This window comes from Mustela putorius, unplaced genomic scaffold, assembly GCF_011764305.1.
Source record: "Mustela putorius furo isolate JIRA1106 unplaced genomic scaffold, ASM1176430v1.1 tig00000785_pilon_pilon_pilon, whole genome shotgun sequence".
Taxonomy (NCBI): Eukaryota; Metazoa; Chordata; class Mammalia; order Carnivora; family Mustelidae; genus Mustela; species Mustela putorius.
Window position 1 is genome coordinate 10,103,687 of NW_025421480.1, and position 12,507 is coordinate 10,116,193.

Here is a 12,507-nt window from a genome sequence, read left to right on the forward strand (position 1 = left end):
TCCCACCTCACACCTGTTAGAATGGCTGCCATCCAAAAGGCAAAGAGATAACCAGGTGTTGGCGAGGATATGGAGAAAAGGGAACTCTACTGCCCTGTGGGTGGGAGTATAAATTGGTGCAGCCACTGTGGAAAACAGTATGGAGGTTCCTCACACAACTAAAAATAGAACTACTATATGATCCAACAACTCCACTTCTGGGTGTATACCTTAAGGAAACAGAATTACTATCTCAGAGATTATATGTGCCCCCGTGTCCAGTGCAGCATTATTTACATTAGTCAAGATGCAGAATAACTTGTATCCACTGACCGAGAATGGTTGAAGAAAATGTGATGCGCGTGCGCGCGCACACACACACACACACACACACACACACACACACAACGGACTATCATATGGCCATAAGAAAGAGGAAAATCTTGCAAATTGTGATGACACGGATCGACTTTGAGGGCATTATGTTAAATAAGAGAAAGACAAATACTATAATGACCTCACTTATATATACAATCTTAAAAATTCAAACTTGTAGAAATGGAGTATTGGTTGCTAGAGGGTGGGGTTGGAAGATGAGGGAAAAGGTACACACTTACAGTTACAAGATAAGTTCTGTGGACAAATGGAATACATGGTGACTATAGTTAACAACACCATATTGTATATTTGAGACTTGAAACTTGCTAAGAGAGTAGATCTTAAACATTCTCCTCACAAGAAAAAAAATCACAACTATCTGAGGTGATGGATGTTAACTTGGTAATCATTTTGCATTATATGCATGTATCAAGCCATGATGGGGTATACCTTAAACTAATATATTTTATGTCAGTTATATCTCAGTAAAACTGGGGGGGGGGGGTAAATATTCTTGGAGGAAATTCTCCATCAAAAGGAGATATAAAGGGTGCCTGGGTGGCTCAGTTGGTTAAGCGACTGCCTTTGGCTCAGGTCGTGATCCTGGAGTCCCCGGATCGAGTCCCGCATCGGGCTCCCAGCTCCATGAGGAGTTTGCTTCTCCCTCTGATCTTCTCCCCTCCCGTGCTCTCTTTCACTGTCTCTATCTCAAATAAATAAATAGCATCTTTTAAAAAAAAGGAGATAGAAAGCTATGAGACCACTGTGAGAGACTTGGGAAGTAAGGTGATTATCTCACAGCACTGTGCTATGGTCTGTAAAAACAAGCACCCTCACTCTACAAAAGTTGAAGAGAAAGGAAATACATAATCAAAGCTGTCCAGAATTAATGTAAATACAAACACAGAGGAGGCTAAATGTAAGGATCAGATGAGGTGAGCTTAAGCATTTTCTCATCTGGGGAGAAGCTACAGAGACAGCATAGCACAGTAGGTTATTGTGGTGGGTTCCTAGCAGGGCCTTCTAAGTTACTGTCACAAATTAGCTGTGTGAACTTGAGGAAGTTACTCTTCCTTGCTTCCATTTCCTCATCAGGAATGAGTACAATCATAGTATTCATTTCACTGGAATCTTTGGCGTATTAAAGAACCTTAATATTTATAAACACCTTAGAGCAGTACCTGACATAGTAGTAGCATATAAATGTTTAAACAAATATTGGTAACTTGATAAGGAAAGTAAGCACAAGTCTGAATCTTAAGTTGAAAGGAATAAATAGAAAACTAGCATGTAAACTGTCATATTTATAAGGAAATGCTATTCGTTGAATGAAGGCAGGAAAGAGAAAAGAAAGGAAAACATGGTGACCTGGTGCTCTTAGCTGCAATAAATTGCCTCAAATCCTAATGGCTTAGAAAATTTTTATTATGCTCAGTTTCATGGGTATGAATTTGAGAAGGGCTCCAGTGGGGAACTCTGGCAGAGGGTCTGCTGTGTGGATGTGGTCCTCTGGGAGCCGAGGCTGCAAATGTATGGAGGTTCAGCTGTGCGTGCAGGATGGCTTGCTCCCATGACAGGCAGCTGATGCTCAGGGTCTGTCCATATGACAGCCGCAATCTTCCTAAGTGGCGGCTGGCTCCCCAGAGGGAGCCTACTGTGAGAGCCAGTGAGAAGTTGCATGGCTGAAAGCAAAGGTGGATGGAAGGGAAGAAAATAAAGGAAAGCAGAGATCACAGTTATGTACTGTAATATGGAATTTAAGGTGTAAAACACCAAATGGCACGAAAGAGGACGTTGTCTGCTAATAAAGGGAATAATAAAGAATGATCATGAATGTGGATGGTCCTCACAAAGGAGCCCTAACCTATACACAACAAGAACTGAGAACTTGGGAGAGTAGGTTAGAGGCAGATTGGATATTTTAATTCACATTCTCAGACAATATAATAGAGAAAATGCAGGACAGAGGACAGAGGGTTAATATCTGTATGCATCAAGAGCTTTTATAAACAAGGGGATGAACATGTGATAGTTAAATGGCCAAAAGCCAGGCATAGGCCAATGAAAACTTAAAATGACTGAGAGTGAAAAGCTGGTCAGACTTACGAGAAGTTGGAGAAAAGCAGAATAAAGTAATAATGAGCTACCTCTTTACATTTGTGGTATACATACCCTTGTTATCACCAGGATACTGTGACACATTATAGGATGGAAATGTGAATCAGTACCATTTTTTTAAATACAATTTTAGAACATATTAATGACAAATATTTGACAGTGAGTCTCTAGAACCCAGTGAGTGGAGGGTAGAGGATTCTGGGAACTTGGTCTCTGTGGCAGCATGGTTTTTGAATCTCACTGAATCTCCATAAAAACGGACCAACTGGGGAAGTATTGGAACTTAAAAAAAACAAAAATGTACAGATGAGACCTGAACAGTAAATGAGAAGATTTTCCCACAAACTTCAAAATACAAACTGATAGGAAAAAAAAAAAGTCATCTGTAAGACCCCCCATCACCACCCCTCACCATGGTATTAAACACTCTGCTAAAGAAAGTGGGATTCATGAAAATCCAGAGCCAGAAAATCACCAAAACACAAGTATGCACTGCTGGGCATCTCGAGAACAGATGAAACGGAGAGGATTTTGCAAACACCATCCTACAGGCGAGGACAAGGGAGGCAAGATGGTGGGAAGATGCGACAGTCCTCAAAACTGGATAGTCAGAACACCCTTCCAGATCACAGCCCCAGACTAAGAAGGGTCAGTGGGGAATGGGTTCACAATTGAGCGAGACAGGAAAGGAAAGAGAAAGTTCGGGTGATTAAGAAGAGGGGAGGAAGATCTCAGAAACCATGAGATGGTTTTGAAAAATCATTATATGCAAAGGCATGGAGCTGGAAAAATTACTCTGGCCCATCCCTCCCTTGCAGAAGTATAGGAAAAGTCATTTCACTTAAAAAGGAGGAAACCAGTCACAGTCAAATCTCACACCTACAAAAAGAGAACAGTATATCTTAAAAAATGAAAGTGTGCCAGAAACACATGTCTACAAAAGCAAGAAAAACTACAATCAATATTTCAGAAGAAATTAAGGAAATGATAGAAGCTGTGAAACAACAAAAATTAGAAATAGCAAACCTTAGAAATAGGAGTGTTGGAGAAAGCAAGGTTTGAAGAAAGGTGACAAAAATCCAGGGAAAGAATTAGAAATTAAGATGAAATATGACTGCAAGCATACAGATTGACCTATAAGAATTTGGAAGTAAATTAACTCAACAGATCACTTATGGAAATAGTAGAAAGATTTTTAAAATTTTTTTAGATCAAGAAATGAGAAAGGGCACCTGGATAGCTCAGTCAGTTAAGTGTCCAGTTCTTGATTTTGGCTCAGGACATCATCTGGGTGGGGACTGTAGGATCAAGTCCTGTGTGGGGCTCCATGCTCCGCAGGGAATCAGCTCACGGATTCTCTCTCTCCCTCTACCTCTGCTTCTCCTCCCACTTGCACCCACACTCTCTCTTCCCCCCTCCAAATGAATAAATAAATCTTTTTTAAAAGAAAAAAAAATGAGGGAAGAGGTTTAAAAAAAAAAAAGGATTTAAGAAAATTGATGGACAGGGAAGAACAACAAAGAAGGGCCAGTGTTTATATAATAGGAGTCTCTGATAGAGACCATGAAAGCAGCAGAAAATACTAAAATCTGTGTTCAAGAAAATTTTCTAAAATAAAGCAGACTTGAAACTCATAACACAGAGGCACCCAGCATAGCCAAGAAAATCAACTCAGACAAAAGAAAACATATTCCAGTAAGCTCTTGGCCTATAAAAAAAAAAAGGATATTGGACAAAAGTGTAATAAGTCACTCAAGGGGGAAGAAAATAATGAAATTTTCATCAGACTTTTCAGTAGCAAGACTATGCCAGAAAACAACTCGGTAACTTTTTAAATGCCCTAGAAAAGTGTGAGTCCGAGGGTGTTTCTCCCTTTCTGACTTCTTGACAACTTTATTGAGATATAATTGATATTCAAAAAAATGCACATAGTTTAAACAATTTGATGAGTTTGAGATGTCAAAGATCTTTAAGAATTTTAGGATTTTTAAGGAAATAAAGCATCCTTCCAAAATAAAAGCCATAGAGAAGTATTAAGAATGCACAAAAAGTCAAGAATTATTGTCCCCACAAGCCCTTCCTGAGGGGTACATAGAGGACAGGCTTCAGATCGAGCAGAATAATAAGGCACCCGACACCTCGAGGAGCAGGAGTGAAAAAGGGAGTCTAGAATGAGTTGGGGAATTGGTTCAAAGTCCATATAAAACACTGTTTTTGTAGCTCTCAGAACCAGACAGCTTACCCCCAACTCAGCAGTATGTTCATTTTGTGGAACAACTGAACCACAGACCACAGATTGAAGGACACCAGGTGCAGAGGTTGGTGAGAGAGGGGAGGTGTTGAACTAGGAGTAGGGAGATCTTACAGACGTCCGAAAGCTGAAGGTGAGGCTCCAAACCCCTTTCTTCTGCTTAGCTCCCAGAATGTTGGCTGTTGGCTTTATCATCTCCCTCTTTACCTCCCATCCTGGGAAGATTTCAGTGGAGTTTTTGAAGAAATTGAATGACCCAGAAAAGACTTAGGGATAATGGCAGCTGAGAACCTAGTGAGATGGGTGAGTGTGCATTGATGGCGTGTGCAAGCGCGTGCACCCATGCACACGCACAATATAAATAAACCTTCCAGTCAGCTTTTTTACTGACTTACACATAAATGTAAGCAAATTCCCAACGATCAGAAGACATTTCAGGAAATCCTCCAGCAAAAGGAAGAGATACAAACAAAAATATGTCACATTCAAATGACTAGGGATCAAAATGGCATTATACTTAATAGCAAAATGGAAAGGACAATTGGAAGGTAAAGTGATTGTGAGACAGATTTTTGATTCCCTGTCAAATGTTTAATCAGTTTAGGGGGAAATAATAGCATTTTCAGAAATTGGAGATCTTCTAAAAGTGTTATCACCTATGCTCTGCTTTCTAAGTAAACTACTAAGAAATGAGTTCCACCAAAACACAGGAGGAGATGGAGAAATAGGCATAGAGTCCATTGGAGAGAGAATCACATACAGATCTGTTGACAGACTGAAGCCTGCAGCTGAGTCGGGAATAGGGAAGCCGAGGGCTCCAGGACAGTGTCTTCAGATTAGATAAACACTGGATGGAGGAGTCTTGAAGGCTTCTTTCCTCACTGTTTGACCACGTGGTAAATAGATTCAAGGAGATTTTGCCATTCTTTTAGAGAATCTAGGGCTTATTAATGAAAGAGACCTAGAAAATTAAGTTTAAAAGAGGGACGGCATCATTGGTTTCAGAAATATCAAAAGATTATGCAAGAAAGATGGAACCATAATGTACTTCTCGACTCACTGAATTCTAATTCCAAGTTCCTAATAACTTGAATGCTAAGTGCAAAGTTTAACCCAAGACTGTGCTTTGAAAATATTGAGGACATGAAGGGAGTGGCTGATTTAACAGTGCTCAGTCCTCCTCTTCCATAATAGGAAGTCAATATAATACCTCAAATCAAAAAAAAGCAGGATGGGCTTGCCTCCCTCACCCACCTCACCTCTACCCCCCAGATACAGAAGGAGGCAAACAGCTGCAAAAGTTAAAAGCAATTGCCTCTACGAAAGAGGACTTGGAGCAGAGGGGTGCTTCAGTTTTTATTATAAGCATTGTGATACTGTTTTACTGTGTAAACCGTGTATGGGTATTAGTATGATTCGAAAAACTAAAAACGTACATAGGAGAAAATGGGAAATTCTTTGTGGTTAGGCAATGAATGTAAGATCTCAGATCATGGGGCACCTAGGTGGCTGAGTGGGTTAAAGCCTCTGCCTTTGGCTCAGGTCATGGTCTCAGGGTCCTGGGATCAAGCCCCGCATCGGGCTCTCTGCTCAGCAGGGAGCCTGCTTCCCTTCCTCTCTCTGCCTGCCTCTCTGCCTACTTGTGATCTCTCTCTCTGTCAAATAAATAAATATTTTTTTAAAAAATCTCAGATCATGAGCATAAGGTGAAAATATTGGTGGTTGCTATTACATCACAATTAAAGATGCTTGTGCAGCAAAAGCTTTGTTAATGGGGGCTAACAGGCGGTGACTCCTGGTGAAAGATATTTGCAATATTTAACACCAACAAGGGATTAATTTCTAGAATATGTAAGAAACTCCTACACCTCTATATAGAAAAATCAGAAATGCAGTTGAAAAACTGGCAGATGATATGAATAAATAATTCCCAAAAAAGGAAATCTAATGGTTAATAAGCATATGAAGAAATGTCCAACTTCATTAGTAAAAAGTGAATAATTTAAAAATTATCACTTTATACTCACCAGATTGTCAAAAACTAAGTAAAGTAACATCAAAGACATGAAGAAGCAGGCAGCTTCACACACAGGTGTAAATCCTGTTAGACTGGGTGTCAGATCTTGTGGGGAAGGGTGGGGAGTGAATCATCAGGGAGGGGTGGAAAAAGCAATAAGGCAAAATAGAATCAGAACGGGACCTCTACCAAGCTCTGTGATGACATTTTGCGCACTGAAGGTTAACTCGGTTTTGTGCACCTAAGGCTCCTCCTCCCAAAATGAAATTTACTTCATGTTTTTTAAAAGATGAAGGAGTGAGTCTATAATTACGACAAAATAATTAGAAGTGCTTAAAAAGGGGAAAACCTTTTTAAAATTTTATTTTTATCCTTTTTTTATTTAAATTCAATCAGCAAACATATAATACATCATTAGTTGCAAATGTAGATTTCAGTAATTCATCAGTTGTGTATAACACCCAGTGCTTGTCACATCACAGGCCTTCATGGGGTTTGTATGAGGTAAACACTTCTTGTCATTTATCAGTGATAAAATTCTCATGATCAACAGTGAGGGTTAAGCTTTTACCAGGGATCATAATTGGTTCTACTGTGTTGTCCCAGCTTCTGTCAAAGACCTTTTACCTTCTCCAGTGATAGCTTGAAGTACACAACACAGACAAAATTGGAATAGAAGGAATAGAAGAGAGCCCTTCTTTCTGTCCACCTTTTTTTTTTTTTTTTAAGATTTTATTTATTTGACAGAGAGCGATCACAAGTAGGCAAAGAGTCAGGCAGAGAGAGACGGAGAAGCAGGCTCTCTGCTCAGCGGGGATGCTGAGGCAGATGTGGGGCTTGATCCCAGGACCCTTAGATCATGACCTGAGCTGAAGGCAGTGGCTTAATCCACTGAGCCACCCAGGTGGCCCCTGTCCACCTTTAAAAAAAAAAAAAAAAAAAGATTTTATTTATTTATCTGACAGTGAGTGAGAGAGGGCATGAGTGCTAGTCAGGGAGGAGTACAGGGAGAGGCAGAAGCAGACTCCCCACCAAGCAGGGAGCCCAGTGTGGGGCTTAGTCCCAGGACTCCAGGATCACAAACTGAACTGAAGGCAGACGCTTAACCGACTGAGCCACCCGGCACTCTTCTGTCCATCTTTTTGAATATCGAGTTTATAGTTAATTCTCAGTTTACTCCAAATGATCACATAATCTAAAAACTCTAACCTGGGTCCATGCTTTAGGTTTAATGCCCCCTTCCCTAGATTTTTTTCCTTCTTTTTCTCCTCTTCAAACTACCCTTTGGATAAGTATTAGAGTTTAAATACTGACCAGGAGGCAGAAGGGGGTCTTAGAAAGATCGAAAGGCAAGTAATCTGGACCCTAGGAGTGGATCCGTGTATCTCTCTGTTACTGCTCCTCTCTACTCCACCAAAACCAAATAAATACAAAATCCTACGGTGTAATGCCTAGAGGTCAGTGCCATCAGAATCATCATCTTTAATTACATTGTTTTATACTGTCCATTGAGATCAGTGAAACATGATCCCACACTTTAATCAGCACCTACCAGTTGATTGGCTGGTTAGTTGAATAGTGCTCAAGAAAGCATTTTTGTTTCCCAGCATACTCGGTTAAAATTATGACATCCTGAGTAGATCTCTTGGAGGGGAGGGCAGTGTGTAATGTGTTTTGTCAGCAATTGCATGGGTATTGTCGAGAATTGCTGTTAAGGTTTGATGTGGCCATAGTTGTTATTACTGATACTCCAGACCTCTCTGTAATCCCTTAGAAGAAAGAAGGAAGTTGCCTCTCTTAAGCCGTTGATCAGTTCTCTTGTTGTGATAAAAGCTTCCAGAGCAATCAGTAGACTAACTTTGCCTTTTGCCATAATTTTGAGCAATTGAAAAAAATGCTAAAAATTTTACTCTGGATACTTCCTCAAAGAGCAAAAAAATAAGAGTAAACCTTGGTATACAGGAAAAATACTGAGCAATATTTTATATGATATTAGCAAACCGGGTACTTGTGTTTTTATTACAGACATGGAAGCCCCTAGTCTTGGCCTAACCGTGTCTCGTGTAGTTTTCAGGTTTCTTAAGGAACATATTCTGCATGTTTTTAAATGATCAAACAGAATCAGACAGATGTAGGCTTGAATTTTAATTCTACCATTAACTATGTATCCATGAGTAACCGAGTCTCATTTCCTTTACCTGCATGAGGTAATATTACCTGTCTTTACAGGGATATTATTTCCATTAAATGAGATGATGCACATGGAACACTGGCACAGTGTCCCCTCGTTGGTCAGGGGTCAGGCTACCCAGGAGCAATTTTACAGTTGGTCTGCGGGCGGTCTGTGTTCTAGATGCGGTAGAGTCAGATCCTGGTGCTGCTTTGAAGCTTTTGTGGCATTTAAATCACACATCCCATTTGAGAAGAGTAGAATTTTTTTAAAACAATTTTATATATATTTTTAAAGATTTTCATTTTTATTTGTCAGAGAGAGGGAGGTAATAGAAGGAGAAGCAGACTCCTTGCTGAGCAAGGAGCCCAATGCAGGACTCAATCCCAGGACCTTGAGATCACGACCTGAGCCAAAAGCAAATGCTTACCGACTGAGCCACACAAGTGTCCTGAATTTTGTTGTTGTTCTTGTTATTTTAAGATTTTATTTATTTATTTGACAGAGAGAGAGTACGAGAGAGGGAACACAAGCTGGGGGAGAGGCAGAGGGAGAAGTAGGCTTCCCGCCAAGAAGGGAGCCCAACGCGGGTATTGATCCTGGGACCCTGGACCATGACCTGAGCCGAAAGCAGACACTTAATGTGTGAGCCACCCAGGCACCCCCAGAATTTCATTTTAACTTAAATTTTAAAGCTTTGAATGGCCCCTTTACTTTGGCTTTTTTTTTTTTTTTTTGTAAGATTTTGTGTATTTGAGAGAGAGAGAGAGAAAGCATGAACGCGGGGAGGAGGAGAGGGGGGAGCAGACTCCCCACTGAGCAGAGAGCGCCATGGGGGTCAATCCCAGGATCGTGACCTGAGCCGAAGGCACATACATAACCATCTGAGCCACCCAGGTGCCAGGACTCTTTAGGTTTTGTTTGTATGTTTGTTTTTTTAAGATTTTCTTTATTTATTTTAGAGAGAAACAAGTTTAGGGAGGTGTAAAGGGAGGGGAAGAGAATCTCAAGCAGACTCCACCCTGAGTGCAGAGCCTGATGTGGGCCTCCATCTCATGACCTTGACATTATGAGCTGAGCCAAAATCAAGAGTCACTCAACTGACTGAGCCACCCAGGTGACTCTGATTATTCCCTTTGGGTTTTTAATATAAGTTAGTCTCAACTAAAATAACTACTACTTCAAACAGTATGTCTTGAGAATTCACATATTATTGGAATAGAATAGTGATCTTACTAGTTTAAATCAGTCACACATATAAAATAAATTATTAGCCAAATTGGTTTTCAAAAGTAAGTAACTATGTTCTGAATGCTCACTCTCTTCCAGCACTGTTCGAAACACTTTATGTTCACATATCCATCCAGATAACTGTTATTGATCCGATTTTATAGAATAAGGAAAGTAAGACACAGAGAAGTTAAGTATTTTGTCGTTAGGCTCACACAGCACAGTGAAAGGATGGTTATTACAATTCATTTATTATTAAAGCGTTCTAAGGGCTAATTTGGAGAGGAGAGTATGTTCTGGAGAGCTGCAGTCTACATGGACTTAGCACCAGATTGGATAGATAAGACTCGGAGAACTTTAGTGGGTTCTCAACAAGAAGTTTCAGGCTGCTGTCTGTCTCTAGAATAATGCGCGTGTGTGTTTATCTACTGAAGGGTAATACCACCTGCTTCCAATGAGGAAACAGATTCATTAAACATGTTCTTTGTTCTTGGTCCCATAGAATAAAATACTTGCTTTATAGCAGGGGCAAGAATTTTCAGTTACTCTTTGTTCTTCCTAAGAAGGTATAAAAGCATATTAAATTTCTGTATTCGTAAAGATATAAATATGTAACATTTCACTTAACTCTTTGGTGAAGAATAATTTGAAGAATTTGTAAATATCCTGAATCAAAATCTGTGAGCAAAATTAAAAAGCTACAGTTCATAACTTTTCTAATGGCGTTCAAGAGCAATTAATTACCTTGTCACTTCTTATATTATTTTTAGCATAACCTAGCTCTATATCGCCTAATAAAAATATGCAAAGAGCATAACTTACGGAAAGTTGTGAGAAATGAAAATAATTCACTCGACTTCTGTTTAGAAAACATCCTGGTAGCTCGAGTGGGGCCCGGAGATTTACAGTACAGAAATCCTTTAACTAATTGATGTTTTTAATAATCTGTGTATGTTTTTTATCCCTTTGTTTTACAGCGCAAGACCCATCAGTTTTTTGTCAAATCTTTCACTACCCCTACCAGATGTCATCAGTGCACCTCTCTGATGGTGGGTTTGATAAGACAGGGCTGTTCCTGTGAAGGTAAGAACAAAATAGCAAGAGTGTGATGTTAGAATCCTGGTGTTGGTTCCCTAAACTGTAATCACGTAGCTTTATTCCCCTTAAACAGTACGTAAGTGTCTGCTGGCTCTGCTCTTTCTGGTTACAGGAGTACAGATTATAAAGCAGGCACCTTGCTGCATGTTGAACAGGGGAGAAACCAGCTGGCCCCTAGAAACATTTTCCAGGGGAGACTTTGCTGTTGTGGCTCGTTCATCTTTGTTGCGTTATTTGGGTGAATTTATGGTTCTGGGAAAGCATTAAGCTGAGTGATAGAAGACATAAAAGTTATCCTTGAATCTGTTCATTTAACTTCCACCTTGCTTAATTTCTCTAATACGAGAAATCATTCTTCAAAAGTAGGCAGTTCGGTATCTTTCCAGAAATTTTTTTTTTTGAAGATTTTATTTATTTATTTGACAGAGAGAGATCACAAGCAGGCAGAGAGGCAGGCAGAGAGAGAGGAAGAAGCAGGCTCCCCGCTGAGCAAAGAGCCTGATGTGGGGCTCGATCCCAGGACCCTGAGATCATGACCTGAGCCGAAGGCAGTGGCTTAACCCACTGAGCCACCCAGGCGCCCCCTTTCCAGAAATTTTTAACTGTCTGCCACTTTGCCTCAAAAAGATACTTTATTCCTAGTATTTGTATCATTGGATTTTCCTTACCACTTGTTGACTCATTGATTCATCCATCGAGAATTCATGGAATTCCTGTCCTATACTTCTAGACACTGCAGTGTAGTCGTGGATGGGAGAAAAGACTGAGAGCCTGCCCTCTTGGAGCTCACATTCTGAGAGATGGGAGATCAGGGGTCATTTGAATAGAAAATGAAGTATATTTTTCTGGGCACCACTTTATTTTTCCTAAGACTTCTGAAATGTAAATGACTTAAATAATTATAATGGGATGCACTATTTGGGAATAGTATATTTATTTTATTTATAGTATATTTATTTTCAGTACCTTATTTGGGAATATACTTTTTCTAATCAAATGAAATTTATCACTATAACAATGCCTTGTGTACCATTTACTAATATATCTTATGAGAAAGGTAAAATAGTTGCTAGTTCAAATTCTAATATTAGTTTCCATTTCTTAGCCCTTAGGGTTGGAAGGGACTTTGAGGGGAAGATGATCAGGCCACATCAGAAGCAGGTGTTCCCCTTGTAGAATGTGCTTGTAGTTAGTCTGTATTTGATCACTTTGAATACTTTGAAGTAAGGGGGTGTTAATGGCATCTTAATGCAGTGCATTCTATGT

At 39.9% G+C, this 12,507-nt stretch overlaps 1 protein-coding gene across 16 annotated transcripts in view; it reads left to right on the plus strand.

Moving 5' to 3' along the window:
- CDC42BPA (CDC42 binding protein kinase alpha) overlaps positions 1 to 12,507 on the plus strand; it is a 329,361-nt gene that overhangs the window by 285,141 nt on the left and 31,713 nt on the right. For all 16 annotated transcript variants that reach the window (XM_004756819.3, XM_004756823.3, XM_004756820.3 and 13 more), the window contains one exon: positions 11,121 to 11,226. In XM_004756819.3, the coding sequence (XP_004756876.2) occupies positions 11,121 to 11,226 (106 nt within the window). The remainder of the gene's footprint in view (positions 1 to 11,120; positions 11,227 to 12,507) is intronic.